General features: G+C 38.3%; 1 protein-coding gene across 3 annotated transcripts in view; it reads left to right on the top strand.

The window, feature by feature from the left end:
* Positions 1 to 21,457, top strand: part of LOC125412383 (cytochrome P450 2J4-like) — a 49,956-nt gene that overhangs the window by 15,998 nt on the left and 12,501 nt on the right. Inside the window, exons 1-4 of one of the 3 annotated variants that reach the window (XM_048453118.3) lie at positions 8,678 to 8,955; positions 15,697 to 15,859; positions 18,210 to 18,359; positions 18,742 to 18,902. In XM_048453118.3, the coding sequence (XP_048309075.3) occupies positions 8,746 to 8,955; positions 15,697 to 15,859; positions 18,210 to 18,359; positions 18,742 to 18,902 (684 nt within the window). In that variant the 5' untranslated portion in view covers positions 8,678 to 8,745. Of the gene's footprint in view, positions 1 to 8,677; positions 8,956 to 15,696; positions 15,860 to 18,209; positions 18,360 to 18,741; positions 18,903 to 21,457 lie in introns of those variants that run through there. The other 2 variants (XM_048453116.3, XM_048453117.3) reach the window with 2 other exon arrangements.

Below are 21,457 nucleotides of genomic sequence, written 5' to 3' on the forward strand. Positions count from 1 at the left end.
TAGTGAGGTTGCATTCTAGGCACTAGGAAAGGTTTGGTCAGCAAGAGACATCACAACAACAACCAAATTACAACTATATGAGACTCTTGTCTTGAGCTGCCTTCTTTACAACCCTGAAACCTGGATAATGATACACTCCTCAGAACAGCGACTGAATGTGTTTGAGACGGCATGACTCAGGAGGATTCTAGGCGTCACATGAAGAGACAGGCTGTGCAACCATGATGACATTAAGAAATATCTCCATCTACAGAAGGAAATAAACTACAGGATACAGTAAGGGTACTTTGACCTTGTTATGAGAATGAATGATGGCAGATACCCAAGGCAGCACTGATTGGAGGAGTACATGGGGTTAGGCAAAGAGGAAGACCCAATAAAATGCTGAATAGACAGCTTAAAGGAAGTCTGTGGAACCTTGTATATGACAATAACACAAGCATCTAGGACTGCACAGGATAGGAACATCAGGAGAACCACCGTAAATAAGCTGCCCATGCATGCTTAAGCATTGCCAGGACATAAATGATAATGATGATGATGATGATGAGTACGTTTCTTGAGATTTTTAAACTTTTTTTTTTTAAAAAATTTTGTTTTGTTTTCTTTTTATAGTTGCCTGTTTGTTTCCTAAAGATAAAAAAAAAGCATGGAGTCAGATATGTGGGAGATGAGGAGGTTCTGGAAGGAGACAGAAAAGGGAAATTATCACTAGAGTACATTGTATGTATTTTCAATATTAAAAATGTAAATGCATTTAAAATTACTGAACTGTATAGTCCGAAGTGCTTAAGAGGGTTTCATTTATGTTCCATATATTTCATCAGACAGCTAAATACTTGCAATTTACAATATTTTAATATAAGCTAATACTTAAATAAGCCTTGATTTATTCAACGTCTGATAAAATTAGAAGTACAAAGAGTATTAAATAGATTTTATTTTTGACTTGTTGAGTGGTATGTTTGCATCTCTCTGTCTCTCTCTGTGTCTGTCTGTTTGTCTGTCTGTCTGTCTGTCTGTCTGTCTCTCTCTCTCTCTCTCTCTCTCTCTCTATCTCTCTCTTTCTGTGTGCCTGTATTCATATATGTGAATAATTTCTTCCACTTAGGTCTCAGGGATCCAATTTAGGTTGTCAAACTTAGAAGCAAGTGCCTTCACTGCTGAGCCAACTTCCTAGCCTCTAAATTCTCTTTTAAAGATAGTCCTTTACCTATTTAATTAAAAGAAAACCAATATTTCAAGTCTAATTGCTTTAAATATTAAGTAAAGGAAATTCCTTATATATAGCAATTTTTGGTGTGGTCAATCTATTTACGTATAATTCTATTATTTTAAGATTTATTTTTCTATAAGCCTTATTAATTTCTTTCTTTATACCAGACAAATAGTGAATGGCATTTATAGGTATACCGTTGTGTATTCAGTAGAAACTTATCTGAAAACCTAAAGGGAAAAACTTTTTACATTTTGTCATCCTACATCTGTCACCATTACACAGATTATTTTGTATGATATTTTATATATATATATAATATATTTGTATATAGATATATACTTGCATATATTTATATAAACATATAAAATACTACATATATTACAAGAACATTTTCAGTTGCAAACACAACATTTTTTAATGATGCAATGAAACAGAGAACCTAACACTGCATTTTTAATACTCGTTTTATCGTAGTAATATTACAATTTGTACATCAAGCTAGATAATAAATTATTGATGCATATGATTACTTACAATAAAAATACATTCTAAATTAGTAATTGTCTCATGTAATAATGTAATACAGACAAAATATGTATTAATACAGACAAGACATGTGTCCAGCTCATCTAGACAAGAGCCCAGAAATAATATGAAGGTCTTTCTACACACAGGGTGATTCTAAAATTTCACTTTAAAATTTGCATATTAAGTTTGCCAAGCAGTAAACATTTTAGAAATTACATTCCTTCAATTTCTTTTGCTGAGACAGAATACTCTGACCCTCTAAAACATTGACTTAGAAAAGGATTTGTTTTACCTTATGCTTCCAGGGATAGAGTTTGTTATAAGAGTGAAGGCATTGCACCGGGAATGTGAGGCTCAACCACTGGGCAACAGGGAGCCTACCGGAACTTATTTCATTTCACAAAGGAAGCTGAGAGAAAAAACAGGAAGTGAGGTCTAGCTAAATTAACTCAAATCCACCTGGAGTGACTTACTTATTCTAGCAAGCGTCCTAAAGTACTCAAAAGCATTCACACACACACACACACACACACACACACACACACACACACACACACACACTTTCAATCAGGTGTGCCAAAAATAGCAATTTTAACAATATTTTCAAAAATAAATGCAGCAATCAGTGGCTAGAGTGTTGTTTGTTTTTGAAGGAACTCTAAGGGAGGATTTTTTTTTCACCCAAATTATCTTAGGAATCACCCCAAGTTTACAAAATCTAATCTGTTATAATTCAAGGGTGCCAAGACAGGGAAAAAAAGCAATATTTTCTATGGTTACATAAATGTCACTAGAGATTTCCTCAATGTACTGGTGAATGGGTGTTCCTGTAAAGAACTTTCCTCTCTGCCTCTTCTGCAAGGCTGATTAACTGATTAGAACTGCAATGATTGTGGAGAGGTTAAAGTGCTTCAGGCCCAAGGCCAAATACAGATGATCTTTAGAGCCCTTCATGGTCACTAATAACCTACCTTTGTATATGACCTAAAGTGAAAACTTTGGGATATATTAATAGAACAGATTAGTGACTTCCGCCCTGAAAAGTCTTGGGGAACTCTCTTAACTGCTGTAGATGACAATGTACAGCTATGTCTCTGTCCCAAGTTTTGTAGATGCTCATGCCAGACTCCATCCTGAAATATTATTGGCGAGTTTGCCTGACCACCCCTCAGCTTATCTTCGTTGCTAAGCATGGCTTAAAAGTTACCTTAGGTTCCCACTTAGAGCACTTAGTACCAAAGATAGAAATCTAGACTCATCTGAACCCTATTCCTGAGTAAATGAATTAATATGTGACTTTCCTATGAGACATCTTCATAAAGGTAATGCTCACAAATGTCCTAAGCCACTATCTGCCATACAAGAGAGCATCCTGAGACACAATGGAGGCTGCTTGAGAAAGCAGCACATTTTGATTCAAATGACATTAGGGTGGTTATGTCTCCTCTTAATTATCCAAGGCACTTTCTGTTCCTTCTCTTCCCTTCATGTCTTTTCTGTTTTGTGGAAGGTTAATTGCTTAGATAAGGAAGTCTCTGTCTGCTTCCCCACCCCATGACTTTCTGAGGAGCTGATTCAAACATTTAAGGCCAACATAGGAGAAATCAGACGCAATGCATTCTGATTTCTTTTATTATTATTATTTATTTATTCATTTATTTATAAAAAATTTCCACTTCCTCCCCTCCTCCCAATACACTCCCATCCCCCCCCCCCACTCCCTCTCCTCCTCCCTCTCCAGTCCCAAGAGCAGTCAGGGCTCTCTGCCCCATGGGAAGTCCAAGTTCCTCCCCTCCTCCCAATACCCTCCCACTTCCCCCACTCCCTCCCCTCCTCCTTCTCCAGTCACAAGAGCAGTCAGGGCCTCCTATCCTGCAGGAAGTCCAAGTTCCTCCCCCCTCCCTCCAGGTCCAGGAAGGTGAACATCCAAACAGACCAGGATCCCAGAAAGCCAGCACATGCAGACGAAACAAGACCCAGGGCCATTGTTAATGGCCTCCCAGTCAGTCCCCATGTCAGCCACATTCAGAGAATCCGGCCCGATCACAAGCTCGTTCAGTCCCAGTCAAGCTGGCCCTGATCCCACCAGACCAGTCCCCTTGTATCAGTGGATGAACGAACCCCTTGCGATCCTGACTTCCTTTTTCATGTTCTCCCCGCTTCTGCTCCTTATTTGGACCTTGGGAGCTCAGTCCAGTGCTCCAATGTTTGTCTTCGTCTCTATCTCCATACATCGTCGGATGAAGGTTCCCTCCAATCCTGCCTTTCTTGCTCACCCTCTCACTCCATCTACTTCTCATTTGGACCTAGGGAATTAAGTCCAGTGTTCCAATGTGTCTCTGTCTCTATCTCCATCCATCGCCAGATGAAGGTTCTATGGTGATATGCAAAATATTCATCAGTATGGTTATGGGCTAAGGCCAGTTCAGGCACCCTCTCCTCCGCTGCCCAGGGAACAATCTGGGAACCTCTTCTTGGGCCTGGGAACCCCTCCAGAATCAAGTCTCTTGCAAACTCCAAAATGGCTCCCTTAGCTGAGATACACACCTCCCCGCTCCCACATTCATCCTTCCTCCCTCCACCCATCCCATTCCCCCAAGCCATCCTCAATCCTCCCCCTCTCCCTTCTCTCCAACCATCTCCCCTTACTTCCACCCCCCCACACCAGGAGCACCCAAGTTTGCCTGGCAATCTTGTCTAATTCCAATATCCAGGAGGATAACTATATGATTTTCTTCAGGTTCACCTTCTTATTTAGCTTCTCTAGGATCACGAATTATAGGCTCAAAGACTTTTAATTAAGGCTAGAATCCACTTATGAGTGAGTACATACCATATTCCTCTTTTTGGGTCTGGGTTACCTCACTCAGTAAAGCGTTTTCTATTTCCATCCATTTGCATGCAAAATTCAAGATGTCATTGTTTTTTACCGTTGTGTAAAACTCTAATGTATATATGCTCCACACCTTTTTTAACCACTCTTCTATTGAGGGGCACCTAGGTTGTTTCCAGGTTCTGGCTATTACAAATAGTGCAGCTATGAACATAGTTGAACAAATGCTTTTGTAGTATAGGGCCTCTCTCTGGTATATTCCCAAGAGTGGAATTGCTGGGTCCTGAGGGAGGTTGACTCCCAGTTTCCTGAGAAACCGCCACACTGATTTCCACAGTGGCTCACAAGTTTGCATTCCCACCAACAATGGATGAGTGTTCCCCTCACTCCACCTCCTCTCCAGCATAGGCTATCATTGGTGTTTTTGAGTTTGGCTCTTCTGACAGGTGTAAGATGGTATCTCAAAGTTATTTTGATTTGCATTTCCCTGATCGCTAAGGAGGTTGAGCATGACCTTAAGTGTCTTTTGGCCATTCGAAGTTCATCTGTTGTGAATTCTCTGTTCAGTTCAGTACCCCATTTTTAATTGGGTTAATTAGAGTTTTAGTGTCTAGTTTCTTGAGTTCTTTGTTTATTTTTGAGATCAGACCTTTGTCTGATGAGGGGTTAGTGAAGATCTTGTCCCAGTCAGAAGGTAGCCTTACTGACGGTGTCCTTTGCTTTACAGAAGCTTCTCAGTTTCAGGAGGTCCCATTTATTCATTGTTGCTCTTATTGCCTGTGCTACTGGGGTTCTACTTAGGAAGTGGTCTCCTGTGCCTATGTCTTGTAGACTACTTCCCACTTTCTCTTCTACCAGGTTCAAAGTGGTCAGATTAATGTTGATGTCTTTAATCCATTTGGACTTGAGTTTTCTGCATGGTGATAGATATGGATATATTTTCATTCTTCTACAGGTTGACATCCAGTTATGCCAGCACCATTTGTTAAAGATGCTTTCCTTCTTCCATTGCATACCTTTAGCTTCCTTGTCGAAAATCAGGTGTTCATAGGTTTGTGGGTTAATACCCGGGTCTTCTATTGGATTGCATAGGTTGACTTCTCTGTTGTTATGCCAATACCAAGCTGTTTACAATACTGTTGCTCTGTAATAGAGTTTGAAGTCAGGGTTGGTAATGCATCCAGAAGTTCCTTTATTGTATAAGATTGTTTTGGCTATCCTGGGTTTTTTGTTTTGCCATATCAACTTGATTATTGTTCTCTCAAGGTCTGTGAAGAATTTTGATGGGATTTTGATGGGGATTGCATTGAATCTATAGATTGCTTTTGGTAGAATTGCCATTTTTAGTATGTTGATCCTCCCAATCCAAGAGCAAGGGAGATCTTTCCATTTTCTGGTATCCTCCTCAATTTCTTTCTTCAAAGACTTAAAGTTCTTGTCAAATAGGTCCTTCACTTCCTTGGTTGGAGTTACCCCGAGATATTTTATGCTATTTGTGGCTATCGTGAAAGGTGATGTTTCTCTGATTTCCCTCTCTGCTTCTTTATCCTTTGTGTATAGGAGGGCAACTGATTTTTTTGGAGTTGATCTTGTATCCTGCCACATTATTAAAGGTGTTTATCAGCTGTAGGAGTTCTTTGGTAGAGTTTTTGGGGTCGCTTATGTATAAATAAACTGAAAGAAAAAAACCATATGATCATTTCATTGGATGCTGAAAAAACATTTGACAAAATTCAACACCCCTTTATAATAAAGGTGTTGAAGATATTGGGTATATGAGGATCATACCTAAATATAAGAAAAGCAATATACAGCAAGCCGACAGCTAACATCAGATTGAACGGAGAGAAACTCAAAGCCATTCCACTAAAATCAGGAAAAGATAAGGCTGTCCACTCTCTCCATATCTCTTCAATATAGTGCTTGAAGTTCTAGCAATAGCAATAAGACAACATGAAGGGATCACGGGGATTCAAATTGGAAAGGATGAAGTTAAACTTTCATCATTTGCAGATGATATGATATTGTACATAAGCATTTTGATTTCTTAAGAGGGTCATACTTCAGCAGCCTTTTGACTTTATACTAGATGGGCATTAGGATCTTATCATGGTGGGGAATTTAGCATATGTTCCCCAGATTATCAATAGTTAGAATCTTTTCTGATCTATGGGGCCACTCAGGATATCTAGAGGAAAAAGTAACCACCTAAGCATTGGTGATGACTAAATGCCAGGTAAATATGGGACAGATCATGTTTAAGTATTCCAAGATACAATACAGGTTAGAGTCATAGTAAGCAGGGAGCTGAATGCCAATCCATAATGCCACACTTCAAGTTAGTTCCCCTTCTTTTATATAGATATGCAGGAAGGCATGGGAAATGGACTTCAGTACTACTACAAATCAAATAGAGACATTTTTTTTAACCTAAAGTAACATTGAGGGTGATAGATTTATCTGTAATGACGTTTCTTCTTCAGAGTGTTATTTCTAAAAATAGAAAAGGATGTTGTCTTAAGTCCACATGATAAACTTGACCTTTTGTTCATTTTACTCAACCTTCCTCATGCCATAAAGAGATAAGAATATCTGAGCTTTCTGCTTGTTTATCTTATTGGGCACACCTGCATTGCATATAATTGTGTCTGTCTAAGATATTTATTTCCACATGCTGTTTTATGTCCCCCACAAAACCTTCGTGATGAATACAGTGACCATTTCAATTTTTTTTATTTGCATTGAGTACTGATATACATATGTGTTTCTGTAATCACATATGTCATATATATGCATATGTATAGGATACCCAATTAAATTACACACTAACATATTTTTAACATGTGAGTGTTTGAGTTATTTATTAAAGACTTGATAAGTTTATATTGATTTATACATGTAGGCTAAAGCTCTTAAAACTTATTTAAAAGTATTTTGGGGTCTATTAAGGGTTTTATAAAAAACCTAAAATGTCATTTGTTTATATAAACACCATTCATAAGAATTGAAGAACTACTGTTTCAAAAGCTATAAAATTTAATGTCATGCACATAGATTTAAATGAGAATATTCTTCCAAAATGGGTTCTATAGAAAAAAAATTATTAAGGTTATATTTCAATTAAGTCAATAGTCATGGGGAAAATAATATTTGTATGGCATAAAGTGCTTTATGTTAATCAAATACCTCTGAAATTTATCCTAAAATCCTTATTAAAATAAATTATTTTCAAAAATAGTCTTAATATATAAATGAAAATGCTAAGGAAGGCTGTTACTGTGCTGTAATATGTAAAGGACAAATTTATTTTCAAAGATCTTCTTACTTGAACTTGTGGCTTTTTATGATTAGGATTTTGGGATGGAGACAGAATCTCAGCAAACACTCACATTCAAAGCCTTAATATTTTAAAGTTCTTATTTCTTTTAATTTAAACCAAAGGGGAAAAAACATTATTTTCAAACAAACCTATCAATGACTGCTCAACCTGCCTAAATCCTCATCACTGCTTGTCCTAAGTTCTGTGTCCTTAAAAGTCAAGTTTTCTGCTTAACATTAGCTCAAACATTTTAGAGAATAAATTTGCAATGAGCAGTTGCTTAGAGCTATGAAAATAAAACCAAATGGTTTAACTTTAAAACTGGTAAATTACAGATCTAAATAAAAGCTACAAAAATAAGATTTTACAACAAAGAATCCATATTCAGTTACAGTTATGTGCATCTATGGACTGTCTACAGCTACATGGGTTTTTATATCTTGTTCATTGTACCAAAGTAGTTTATAAGTGAGTGCAAATTGTAATTACCAAATTAAACACAAATTCTTTTCAGCTCCTAGTGTAACTGTCATTTGAAAGAAAAAGCCACAACTCCAAAGGTCTATCTAGTTAAGCTTGTGACAGGGCAGGGCAGAGAACTCTGATCATTAGGGGTAGGACCTGCTCCAACTTGAAGGAGTGGCTAAGATCTCTGCTTAGAGAGGGAGGGGTGGGGCTGTAAGGGCGGGGTGTCTGTGCTCCCTTGGTCCTAGAGTCTCTTAGGGAATTGGAGGGGTGTGTACGGAAGTGAAGAGGAATAGATTATCTGAGAGCCCTATAAGATTAGCAACCCTGAGCCTCAGCTCAGACTCTCATTCCTCTGAAGAGTCTGCTGGGATACCAATCATGCTCTCAGCCACGGGCTACCTTGTGGCCAACCTCTGGGCAGGGCTCCATCTCTGGACTCTGCTGCTGGCTGCTGTCACGTTTTTGCTCCTGGCTGACTACCTCAAACGCCGGCGCCCCAAGAACTTTCCTCCAGGACCACGATGTCTGCCCTTTGTGGGCAACATATTGCAGTTGGACATGGGGCAACCACACGTAACGATTCAGCAGGTAGGAATGGAGGATGGTTCCTGAATTTGCCCTGACCTAGTCCTGAGCTGCTGAATCTGGGACTTTTGAGAACAGGCCATGGGGGCAGGAATGGCTCCAAGGCTTCTGCTCACAGTTGCCAATCCCAGACCAAAGAGTTAACTTCTAAACTTGTGCTTTTAAGAAATAAGAAGCTTAGCAGAGCAGTGGTGGCAGATCTCTCTGAGTTTGATGTCAGCCTATTCTACAGGCCTAGTTCCAGGGCAGCCATGGCCACATAGAGAAATCCTGTTTGTAAGAAATAGGACAGAGGGGGAGAGTGAAAAAGAGGGAAGGAGGGAGGGTGGGAGAGACAGAGGTAGGAAGTGAGGGAGAAAGAGAGAGAGGGAGGGATGGAGGGAGAGAGGGAGAGAGGGAAGGAGAGAGGGAGAGTAGGGAGGAAGAAAAAATAGTAGAGAAAGACACAAATATTGGAGAATTTCTTATCTTTGTATAATATACTTTCAGGGTGATTCCATTGTGGTTAGAGAAGACACTGTATGATTTGAATTCTTTTAATATGTCCAGATCTGTTTGATGACCTAATAGTAAATTGTGATAGAGACAGATACGTCCTGCTGCTTTAAGAAGTGTGTGTGTAAATCCCTGGCCTCAGCTTAGTTCCTTAACGTGTTTCTGCAAGAAAAAAATAAAAAGTGATGTGTGTGTGTGTGTGTGTGTGTGTGTGTGTGTGTGTGTGTGTGTTCTATTTCTCTTGACTGGAATTTTGAATAGGTGTTATCTCTCTCATACTGAGTTGTAACAAGAGGAGCAGGCTGCTTGTCGCCCTGACCACAGAGCTATCTTACAACCAAAATAATCACACACAGAAACTGTATTCATTGAAACACTGCTTTTTTAGCCTCTTATTGTCTAATTTTCTCATCTTGATTTAACCCATTTCTAATGATCTGTATATCACCATGAGGTCATGGCTTACTGGGAAAGATTTAGCATGTTTGACCTGGTGGCTCCATGGCGGCTCTCCAACTCTGTTTTCTTCCTCCCAGAATTTAGTTCTGCCTTCCCTGCCTACCTAAGTTCTGCCCTATCAGACCAAGCAGTTTCTTTATTGATTAACCAATGAAAGCAACACATAAACAGAAGAACCTCCTACACCATTTCCCCTTTTCTATTTAAAAAGAAAAGGAAGGTTTTAACTTTAACACAGTAAAATTACATATAACAAAATAGGCATCAAGCAAGAATTACAGTTACAATATTTATATCTATTTTATCTTTGAGCATAACAAAGGAAAACTATAACTATCTATCTATTCTTCAACTCCATAAAAGACTCCAGAAGAATATAATATTACCTAAATAAACAAGAAGTGCATTATAAACAACTTCCAAATCTCTAGAATTGACAGAGACATCTCACTGCCTGGACATTTACCCAAAGTTTTCTGTACCATTAGGGCATCCATCTTCAGCCTATAGGCTCATAGTACCCATCAGATTTTTCATGAAGCAGGAAAATTCATAGACAGTTCAATCACTTTTTTCTGTATCCTGCAGAATGTCTCACAGACTCTTTTATGAAGCAGGAACCCCGAAGGATCATCTCACCTTCAGGCAAGTTCAGCAGTCATTTTGCTGCAGGTCATGCATGTCCCGTGAAACAGTCCAGGAAAGAGCAGTTTCTCACCCAAATGGCTAAAGAGACTCTTTTATGCCCATCTTCCTCTCGAAGAAGCTTTGTGCTGCCAGGAGCAGATGTGTCTCGTTGTCCTGAAAAGTCCTAAGTTATTCAAACTTTTTAAATGCCATATTCTGTAGTCTTTGAAAGACGTGAAGAACACCTATCCATCTGAAATGCACATCTAGAAAATCTAACTAATGTGACTATAAACTTTACTGGTATAGAGATTATTTATTAACCTATATTTCTTAATTTCTAAAAAAAATACATTACATTTTTAAATGAGCTACACAATCACAATACCTTAATCAAGATCAGAAATACATATTCATATAACAAAACTGACCTTAAATTTATATCAATAAAGCATGATCCATACAAATGTTAATTATCCATATCTATATCATATTCCTCTTTAAATGTAAAAGAACATTTATAAACAATATTTGGGAACATGGGCATAGTTTTTTCTCTCCAAACTGCTTTGTGCTGTATGTGGGTGATGTTAATCAGGTCCTTCATGGTGTATCCTGTGTGCTAGGTTTATCTCAGTCAGAAGTTGGGTGAAGCATTTTCTTTGTGGGGGTGTTCACAGCAACCTTTCAGGGGATCTTGTTCCATGAAACCATATTGGTGTAGCAGCAATCTACAGGTTCTCATCTTCTGAGCAAACTAAAAAAGAACCTCTTTTCCAAAGCACCATATCCTTAGACTCAAATTTTAAAGTCAAGATACTTTTATAATATACATGCTGGTTTAGCTTAACAGCCCATACAATGAAATGTGTTTTTGTACTTACACCTTCACAGTCAAAAAATTCAAAGAAAACACAATAATGCACAGAATCCAGACTCTCTGTGAATTTTTTATTTTTATGTGATTTGTTTTTCTTTATTCCCTTTAATCTATGGTTATCTGTACTCTGTCTCTTTAAAGACTTTACCCTTTGTTTAAAAGCATTAACTTTATTTTATGACTCTGTATATTCTATCTTTTCTCTCCTAAGCCTACATACATTTATATAACACTGTGACCCATTTAGAGGTGAATTATGTCTGAATCTGTCCTATTGTGAACTTCTAATTCTTTACTGTCCAGAGCTTTTAAAATGGTAAGAGCTTAAGAATGGAAGCTGTGACAATTCTAGGTCAAATACAGGTGCTGGGGGTTTACACTGCCCAGCCCAGCATGGCAGAGCCTCTTGTGCCAAGCACATGACCCCACTTCTTTAGCACTGAAGTGGCACAGCAGGCTGGTTGGTGAACTCTAGAGTTTTGACTATCTTTTCCTTTCTGTCTCTGAGTTTATTACAGATTTCTTTAATACAGACATGTTATAATATAAAGAAGTTCAATAAACAGTGAAACTATAACTTTATTTTTATTATGATCAAATCTGGATACATATGAACAAGTTATATGATACTATTTCTTAGTGGGAGATGTATTTTTATGGTGTACATATGTGTGTGGTTTGGTGTGTAAAGAAGTAATCCTTTGTTTCTTTTGCTTAATTCTTATGTGTTTCTTTTAGTACGTACATGCCCTAGTTTGCTTTCTGTTGTGATGAAACACTAACCAGAGCAATTTTGGAAGAAAGGGTTTACACAAACAAACAAGGTGGGCAGCTACTGAAAATGATACCTGAGTTTGACCGCTGAAATTCAGACACACACACACACAGCCGCATACAAACACGCACACACAAACAAAAGAAAACTGCTAAATTTGAAAGTAACAAAGAATTTGAAGTTTCTTTTCTCATACCAATTGGAAAAGCATGCATGCACACAGGCACACAGCTCATAGCTCATTACACAGAGCTGTAAGGATTCAAATTAACAGACCTTATCATATACTGCTAATGAGAGTAGAAATTTAATGCATTTTTCTTCTTCTTTTTTCCCCTGGATGTCCTTTTCTGTTGCTTCCACAGAACTTCAATAAAATCAATGTGTTATTTGTCTTCATGGATCATTTATCTCACTAATCCTCAGCTTTTACTTTCCCTTTACTCAAGATATACATCCCACCCAACTTGGTTCTTCAAATATCCACTTGGAGATTTACTTCTACTATTAAATTTTCAGTCTTCTGGTGCGGGAGAATTATCTGTATTCTGTCAATCATGGATTTTAATAAAATGCTGATGGCCAGGCAGGAAGTAGAGGCAGGTCAACCACGCAAGAAGTAGAGGCAGGGCAATGAGAACAGGAGAAGGCTAGGAAGGAGGAAAGCCATTCCTCCCATTCCTGCCCAGACCACTGAGAAGCAAGATGTAACCTGCTGGTTGAGAAAGGTACTGAGACATGTGGCTAACGTAGATAAGAACAATGGGTTAATATAAGCTACAAGAGTTAACAAGAAGCCTGCGCTAATGGGCCAATCAGTTTTATAGTTTATGGAGATCTCTGTGTGATTTCTTTGGGGCTTGCTGGCTGTGGGGTACCAGGCAGGACAGATACCCCAACAAGAAGATCCCTTCGTGTTACAGTCTTCTATTTCTTTTGCTAAATTTTATATCTCTTATTTTAATCCATTGTTGGTTTTCCTATTCTTATTTTTAATTTTAGCTCTGTATTACCCCCTCTGAACCACCTTTAAGAAAAACACTTTTGTTTCAATTTTTCAAGTGGATTACTAAATGTGCAGTGAAAACTGTGCTCTGCCTGCCTTATGACATAAACCCAAGTATCTTCTGGGTCATTTCATACATTGATAAATTAATCAGCACACAGACCTGACACAGTTGAGAATCAAAATGATCAGGACCTGCCCATTATCATTCATTTCACAAGATAAAACTTTTGAATCACTTGCATTGAACTAAAAACATATATGAGCACAGAGCTGGTAAAGATGACATTGACCCTAGTGCCTAGTCTCAGATGCTGGATACCTCTCCAGTACAAGGAGAGAATCTATGTGATACACACTGCTAGTTAAGAGGCATGTAAGCCTTATATTTTTTAAATTGTTCCCTCAACTTCATTGTTGATATTGAAAGTTAGTTAATAAATTTAGTCCATAAATTTTCATACAGCCTAAAAACTCACCCACACACTGATCAAGATGAATTTAACTTTTTCCTCGTTTGTACACATCTATTACTGGCAACTCTTAAAGAAAAAGACATATACTTGTTTGTTCTGCCTTATGGACCAGACAAGACCTATTGTGCTACAACCCAATGAAGTTAGCAAGGACTCTGGATAAAGAACCAAGAAAGTACAGAGTTTATGACTCAATCTATAATACAGGTACAAGATACTGGAATCAGATAAAATCACAATGTTTGTTTGGACAGGGTCCACAAAGGTCCAAGGTTTTGTGATTGATAAGATAGGGCACAAATCAGTGAAGGTAAGAGTAGGGAAGGAGACCATGGATACCTGGAATATTATACTCTCCTTTTTGGTACTACTAGCAAGACTCACTATGACAAAAGCAGAGCTGGGTCAACAGGGGGCAGATTTGTGAACACAGAGATGGAAGCATTTTTGAAAACGATCACAAACTCTCATCAAGTTTTGCAACACCTTGTGTTTTCTGCATTTCTCTCATTCTCTCCAAGTGCCTCTTATTGCCCTGCTAATCTCTGTCACTCACCTGCTCATGCATGGTCCCCATTATACCAGCCACCAAACTCTAAGTCTTATAGAGATCCAAAGGTCATATTTCTCTTCAGATGTCCATAACATCTGGCAGAGTCCCTCCACCAGGCAAGAGACTTTTCCTAGGCTACATTCCTTCCTTAGAAATTGATTTCCTCTTTAGAAAGATGATGAAAATTCTACCTATGGTAGAACAGTTATAAAGAATGAAGTAAAGCATAAAATATACTGAGTACCCACTCAGTGAGGGCAGCTATCTGGGACTGGTGAGTTATTGTTCTTGCTCTCACCATGTATTTGTATCCCCAGGGCTTTGAACACAGAGTTCATTCATTTATCAGAGATACAGTCGATGGCTTGGTACCTGGAACTAAACAGAAAACTTCTCACAGTACCACTCTCATCCTCCCCCACAGAACTCATTGAGGGGGGGACTAATTTTTACTCTATCATAGCTGAGAGTCTGAGACTTGGAAGACAGCACCTCCCTCAAGATCCCAGGTAGTGAACCACAGACCCTACATGATTACATCACTCCAGATCTACAGTGATGTCTACACTGCTATCCTCGGACCTTTATTGTACAGTTCATATCTAGCAAGGTTTGGTGAGGGCACATTCTCTTTTGCCTAAATAGATGCTGGATATTGTGCTTAAGTAAGGATTCCATGGTTGCTATAGCAGCCTCATACACATACATCTTAATTTTTCTCTGGACTGATGTCCTTTATTCTCTGTCTCACTGGATATCAAAATGTTTCAGTTTCACCCTTTGATGTCTTTGAACGAGTTAGTCTAGGAATAAGTTGATGCTCATTTCATTCATTTTGGCTAGACATATGAATGAAAGAATTATGAGGAAATTTCTAATCCTGAAATTAGTTGAAGTTTGGTGAAAACAAGATCATTCTTATCACATTAAGGACCCTCTTCCATATACAGATTCAGAGAGTTCCCTTAGTGTTTGTCCCATTCATCACACATGTACATTCCATGTCTAACATGTGTTGAGTATTGCCATTTTTTTCTGATGAATCACTTTAATCTCCCAGGAAATCCATACATTCTGCACCAACATCACACCTATATGCACCCTCATTGACCTTTGTCAGGTCAAATGTATCACATGTTCTTCATTCGTTAGATTTCGGGATGCTTCAGAGCAGCAATTTTGTTTCTTTGCTGAAACTTATATCCTCATGCTTTCCTTTGGGTGACATATGGTCGATGCATACTCAATCCATACAAACATATTAACTTTTATAGAACATTTCTTTTCTGATGTGTATTTTAGTTTAGTGAAGTAGAGGAAACCACAATTTCAGAAACATTTCCATAGACAATGGTACATCTCCCAACTCACAGAAACCTCTCAACATGAGTACCATTAGCTACACTCTTGCCTGCCATCCCTGGATACAGAGACACAGCCACATGTAACAATAATTCTTGGTATATTTTTCAGTTTGTGAAGAAATATGGGAACATTCTTAGCCTGAATTTTGGTAACGTGGCTTCAGTGGTCATAACTGGACTCCCCTTAATCAAAAAAGTCTTTACTCACATGGAACAAGACATTTTGAAACGCCCTGTCAATCTTGTACAAGAACGTATCTCTAAGAACAATGGTAAGTTTAATGAGCAACATGGAGTGTGTATTATAGTGCTTATGCAGTGTTAAAAGTACCTGTATCTAACTTTCCAACATTCCCATAAACCAGTCCCATCATGAACTGCCATGTTTAAAGGAAGAGGGGTACCATATTTTCTGAATGAAAGCTTCCATCAGATGACATAACAGTGTCATCCCTAATAGACATTGAAAAGATCTAATTTTAAATATGTTGGTGAGAAGGAACCACACCATCCAGACACAGCCAGACACACTGTGTTATTCCTTCCCTCTTCACATGCCCTCACTCTGTCCTAGGAAAACAGGTGTAAATGAACCTTTTCCTTCTGCTGCTCTTCTTGTTTATGGCTTCCTTTATTCCATTACTAATGTCATGCACCACAGGTACCTCCAGCCTTCTAGACAGGGTTAGACTAGAATAACATGAATACTCAATATTGCCATTATATCAGGTTTAATGTTTCAAAATTGAAAGCAGAACATCAAGTGTATTGATGTATCAGAGTGTCAGTTTTAGACTTTTTCTAATTACTCCTTGAGGCAACCAATCATTAATTGTATGTAATTACCTACATTGTTTGTTATAAAGAGCACGGTGCTAAGCATAAGTGATTCATGGTGCATATAATAGATGAAAACTCCATCTTTACATAACATAGACTCCATTAAATGAAAAACGCTGAGCCAATTAGCTAATTAAAATCACACAGAACTACAATGTTAAGGGGACAAGGCAGTTATCAGTAGCATCAAAGTTCTACTGGTATTCAGTGGAAAATTCTGTAAATAAGGACACTAATTTTGTAACATTGAAATATATTCAACAGGCACAGAATATCTGTGAAACAAAAGAAAGACCAGGGCCTCATGAAACCGAAAGATGTCCAGTGTGGCAAGCATAGTAAGGAAAGGATAACTAACAGGGTACAAGGTGATTACCTTGTTTAGGAAGAGCTGAGATCTTGGTTTGCATCCTAACAGCAAGAGTGATTCTGAGTAGAGATGATCACACACTGCACATTCTGAGGCACCTCTAGGCTCTTGGGGAGAAAACAGATTGTAAATACCATTGTAGGTTAAAGAAGGTGGGGCTTTGAAAATTAAGTAAAAATGACAGCTGTTTAGACCATGATGGTGACACTGAAGACACATGGACTGAAGTCATTCAAGAGCAAAACCATGTGACATAGTAACCTAGAGGGCTGGAAAGAGAATGAGTCTCATGTGGGACTGCCAACAAAATGGCTTCCACAGGAATGGGTGATGCAACGAGGAAAAATGACAGTGACAAGGTATTTTAATGGTGTAGCTTCTTTTGGGCGTTTCAGAAATACCAATAATATTAGCTGCCCCAGGTGTGCTGAGTCTCAATGCTGGTAACTTGCAAAGGCAAGCAGTATATACATGGTTCTAGAGTGTACACCAATAACTGACAACAGGGGCTATTATGCAGCAAGCAGAGAGGTTTTGAATAATTCCAGTTTCAAAAGTTGGCAGAAGAAACAAGCTGGCAAAAATTGTGGGAAATTTCTGGCAAACAATTAGGTTGAAACACTGAAATGACAGGATTTTGCTACTGGCAAAAGTTTTCAGGAAGGAAGTGTCTGAATTGCTGAACGAGCAGGCTGATGATGTGGAAAGGGCCACCTGATGATCTGAGGGGACTAGAGAGATCCGGCTTATGTCTAAAAAGCTGATGATTTCTCTGAAAGCTAAGAAATGACTTGTACATGACATTGCATGCACCATGAAATAGGTGGTAGATGCTGAACAGACTGGAATGTTTGTCTCTTGTTCTTTCTGTGTGGAATACTGATACTTCTAACCATACTGATTAATTTTTTTCGTCTTTCAAAGCTTGTATTGACTAAGAATTCTCTAATAGAGCCTTCCATACTGCTTTAATTTATGTGTGTTGTGTTATCCTTTAGTCCATTCCTGTTATTCAACTTAACACAACTAAGTAGATTTTGGATCAGCCTTGGAAACAAGGTGATGTGAATTTGAACACCTGAGTGTCAAACAATTATCCTCCCTTGAAAACTTTAATTTTTTATGTATTCCTCCTTTCTTTGCAGCAGTGGGAATGGACCTGTTGCTGGTTGGTAATAAACACGAAGAGTTCCTTAAAGAGTAGATTACACAATACATAAAAAATTCCAGTGTGTAATGCTGCAGATTACAAGGACGTGAGTCATCATGCCTCTTGCTTTGGGGTATTCTCTGTAGACAGTTACCAAACCCCTTTTTTAGCCCTTCTCTTTTCCATTTCACATGTCATAGAGTTCATGAGGATATTCTACACCAGAATTTCAGTGTCATAACTTTGAATGTCTTCTTTCCAGGAGTGCTTTTCTCCAGTGGCCAGACATGGAAGGAGCAAAGAAGGTTTGCCCTGATGACACTGAGGAATTTTGGGTTAGGAAAGAAGAGTTTAGAGCAGCGCATGCAGGAGGAGGTCAGCTGTCTTGTGGAGGCCATAAAAGAGGAGAAAGGTGGGCATTCCACAGGGCAGGGGTGGGAGACTGTGGCCCTCTCATTCATTGAGCATGTTCTTTCTAAATGTCTATGTTCACGCCCTTGGGCAAACTGAGGATTAGGCAGTGAACATGTAGCCTTGACCTTGCCCTGGGAATTCTGCAGGTAAGCACACAGATGGTCATTAGTTGCACCGAAGGCCTGGTCATCAGTAGGGCTTCCAATGTATTTGCAGAGTCTCTGGACCATGTCAGTCCTTATGCAGTATGCTCTAACCAGAGCCTCTTCCATGGTTCTTTGCAATGTGTGTTCCTCTGTCATATCAAGTTAATTTAGTGTAGGAAATAGAAACAAATGAATAACTTTGAAGGACTCATCCCTCCCTCTCTCCACCCCCAGGACAGCCTTTCAACCCTCACTTCAGTATCAACAATGCAGTTTCCAATATCATTTGCTCTGTTACCTTCGGGGAGCGCTTTGAGTACCATGACAGTCGGTTTCAGGAGATGCTGAGGCTACTGGATGAGGCCATATGTTTGGAGGCATCAATGATGTGCCAGGTAAGCCCTCTTCTTTGCATGTCTTTTAAGGGTATTGCAAGTAGCATTTTGCAGCTAATATGTAACATTTGAAATATTGAATTTTATCTAAATATCTTTTAAGTCCTCCTCTTGACTGTAATGTTTTTTCTTCACACAAGAAACTTAATATATACAAAACATTTCTACCATTTATCTGAACTATTTTGATATTTATATTTGTCTTTAGACATGCCTATGGGAACGCTGGTATCTTTCAGAGAATGGAAACACTGTTGCTTACTTGGATTCTCTTTTCCATGCCACTCTCTTCCTTCCTCAGAGTAACCTTCAGAAGGAACTTTCTAGCACCTCCTTGTATTGAGATTCTTGTTTATATACTGTTACTTGTGACCTTCACACTAGTAGTGCACTGTCTGAATTGTTGTTGGTTTATCTATAGTTAGATAAATGAATTATACCTAGGTTTAGGGTGTTAAGAATAAAAGTTCGATATCGGTGTCAATGTGAAACTATCATTTGTCCTATTTTTGCCTCTGGACATAGAAGATAACTAAAAATGCACTGTCCCCATTCCCATTGACATGATGCAATCAGTCTAATGATAGAAAATATAAACTTCTAGGGTTCAAATATCACCCCCAACTTTGTCCCATTTTCTATGTCTATTCCTTATAGTCACTCAAGTACTCTCCACATCTGTCAGTCACGTTCATGATTATGGAAAACAGTTGTATGGTGAAGCTACGCACAAGGGCTGGATTTTTTTTCTAAAGGTGTTTCCTTCTGCTAAGACTGATACAGTAGTCCCACACTACTGTGGTGTGTACATATTGGAGAATGCTTGTGTGTTTTTAAAACATTTTCCTGGCATTGTATATAGTGTGTGTGCAGGCACATATGTACATTTGTTACATGTGTGGATGCACACAAGTCAGAGAACTACTTTCAGGAATAGGTTCTCTCCTTCCATTATGTGTGTATCAGTAATGTAAAAGAGTGTGCTTGTGTATAACTTTTTTTACAATTGTTATGATTTATTAACTGTTGCCCTCATGCAATGACATTATCACTTTTGACTATTGGATTTAATATCTGTTTTACCTGAACTCAGAATAGCCATGTCAGCGTGTTTCACTTCTGTTTGTTTTATAAATTGCTTTCCTTTCTCTGGTTCTTAATTTGTGGCTATCTTTACCAGTAAGATTTGTTTCACAGAGACAATACAAACTTTGTTCCAAGATTTTAATTGGTCAGCTAGTCTGTGTCTCTTTCTGGCTTGATAGAGCCAATTACATTTAACATGATTACTGAACCACACAAACTGACTACTGTGATTTTGTTGTTTCTCTTCCAAGCTAGATTATTTATGCTTTACCTTCTTCCCTATTACTACTGAGGATTGCTTCTTTTCTGTGTTAGACACGATGGATGTTTCCCTCGCTCTCATCTGCTCAACCATCTTTCTCATGAAAGTTTTTTCCTGTGTTCTCATAGTTGGCATTCTTTTATTCTGTGTATAATACTCCTTTAAACATCTTCAGTCTTGTGGGATTAGTGCTCCTGAAATGCTTCGATTTGTACTTTTCCTGAAATATGCTTTTTACTCCGTAAATTTTAAAAGATACCAATTCTGTCAATAAAGTTCAGAGTTGATATTTATTTACATTCAATGCAAAAACTGTGCTATCTAATGCTTTCTTGACTTGGGGGCTGATGATGTACAATTTGATACTCTCTTTTTTATGACTTTGTATGTGAGTTGGTGTTTTCCTTACAGGTTTCTGTTTGTTTGTTTGTTTGTTTGTTTGTTTTTTACATCTTTAATATAACACTAAGGTGTTTTTCTCTGGTCTGTTTATTTTAGGGGTCTAAAAACCTCTTAGATTTGAAAATCTATTTCTTTCTCTACATTTGGGGAAATGTCTGCTATAAGTTCATTCAATGATTCTCTATGCACTTAATGTTTATCCCAGATCTTTCTTATCTGTGACCCTGCAATCCTGTGATCACATAGATCTAGTTTCTCATTGTATCACTGAGTTCTTAAACATTGTAGTCATGCTAATTATTCCCTAATGGGTATTTAGACAAAATGTGTCCTCAACATTGGGCTCCATTCCTGATAGATAGTCTTCTCCATAGCTTAGTATGTTGCTAATGGTTTTTACTGTGTTTTGTTGAAAACTTGAACTATTCATTTTCAACATTTTCACTTTTTATCAAAACTGCACTTTCCTTGCTGCATGTGTCTTTTATTTTGCTGATCTTTTCAGCCCCATTGCTGATTGTCTCATCCATTTTACTCACTTTTCCCTTTCTAATGTTGACTTTCCTCTCCAGGTCCTTTATTGAATCAATCTGCTTGCATATTATACTCCAAGATACTGATGAATTTAACTAGAATATTGTTACAGGTTTTATGTAGTTTTGTATTTGTTTCAGTACCTGTCAATTCCTTGATTCAGGAGTTCATGATTTTTAGTGGCATCCACCTGGCTCGTATTTCCATATTTCTTGTGTTTCTGTGCCACACCGTGTGCTCTCTTGGGCACTCTTCTGGAGTGTGTGCAAAT

Source organism: Myodes glareolus, chromosome 3 (genome assembly GCF_982192425.1).
Source record: "Myodes glareolus chromosome 3, mMyoGla1.1, whole genome shotgun sequence".
Classification (NCBI taxonomy): Eukaryota; Metazoa; Chordata; class Mammalia; order Rodentia; family Cricetidae; genus Myodes; species Myodes glareolus.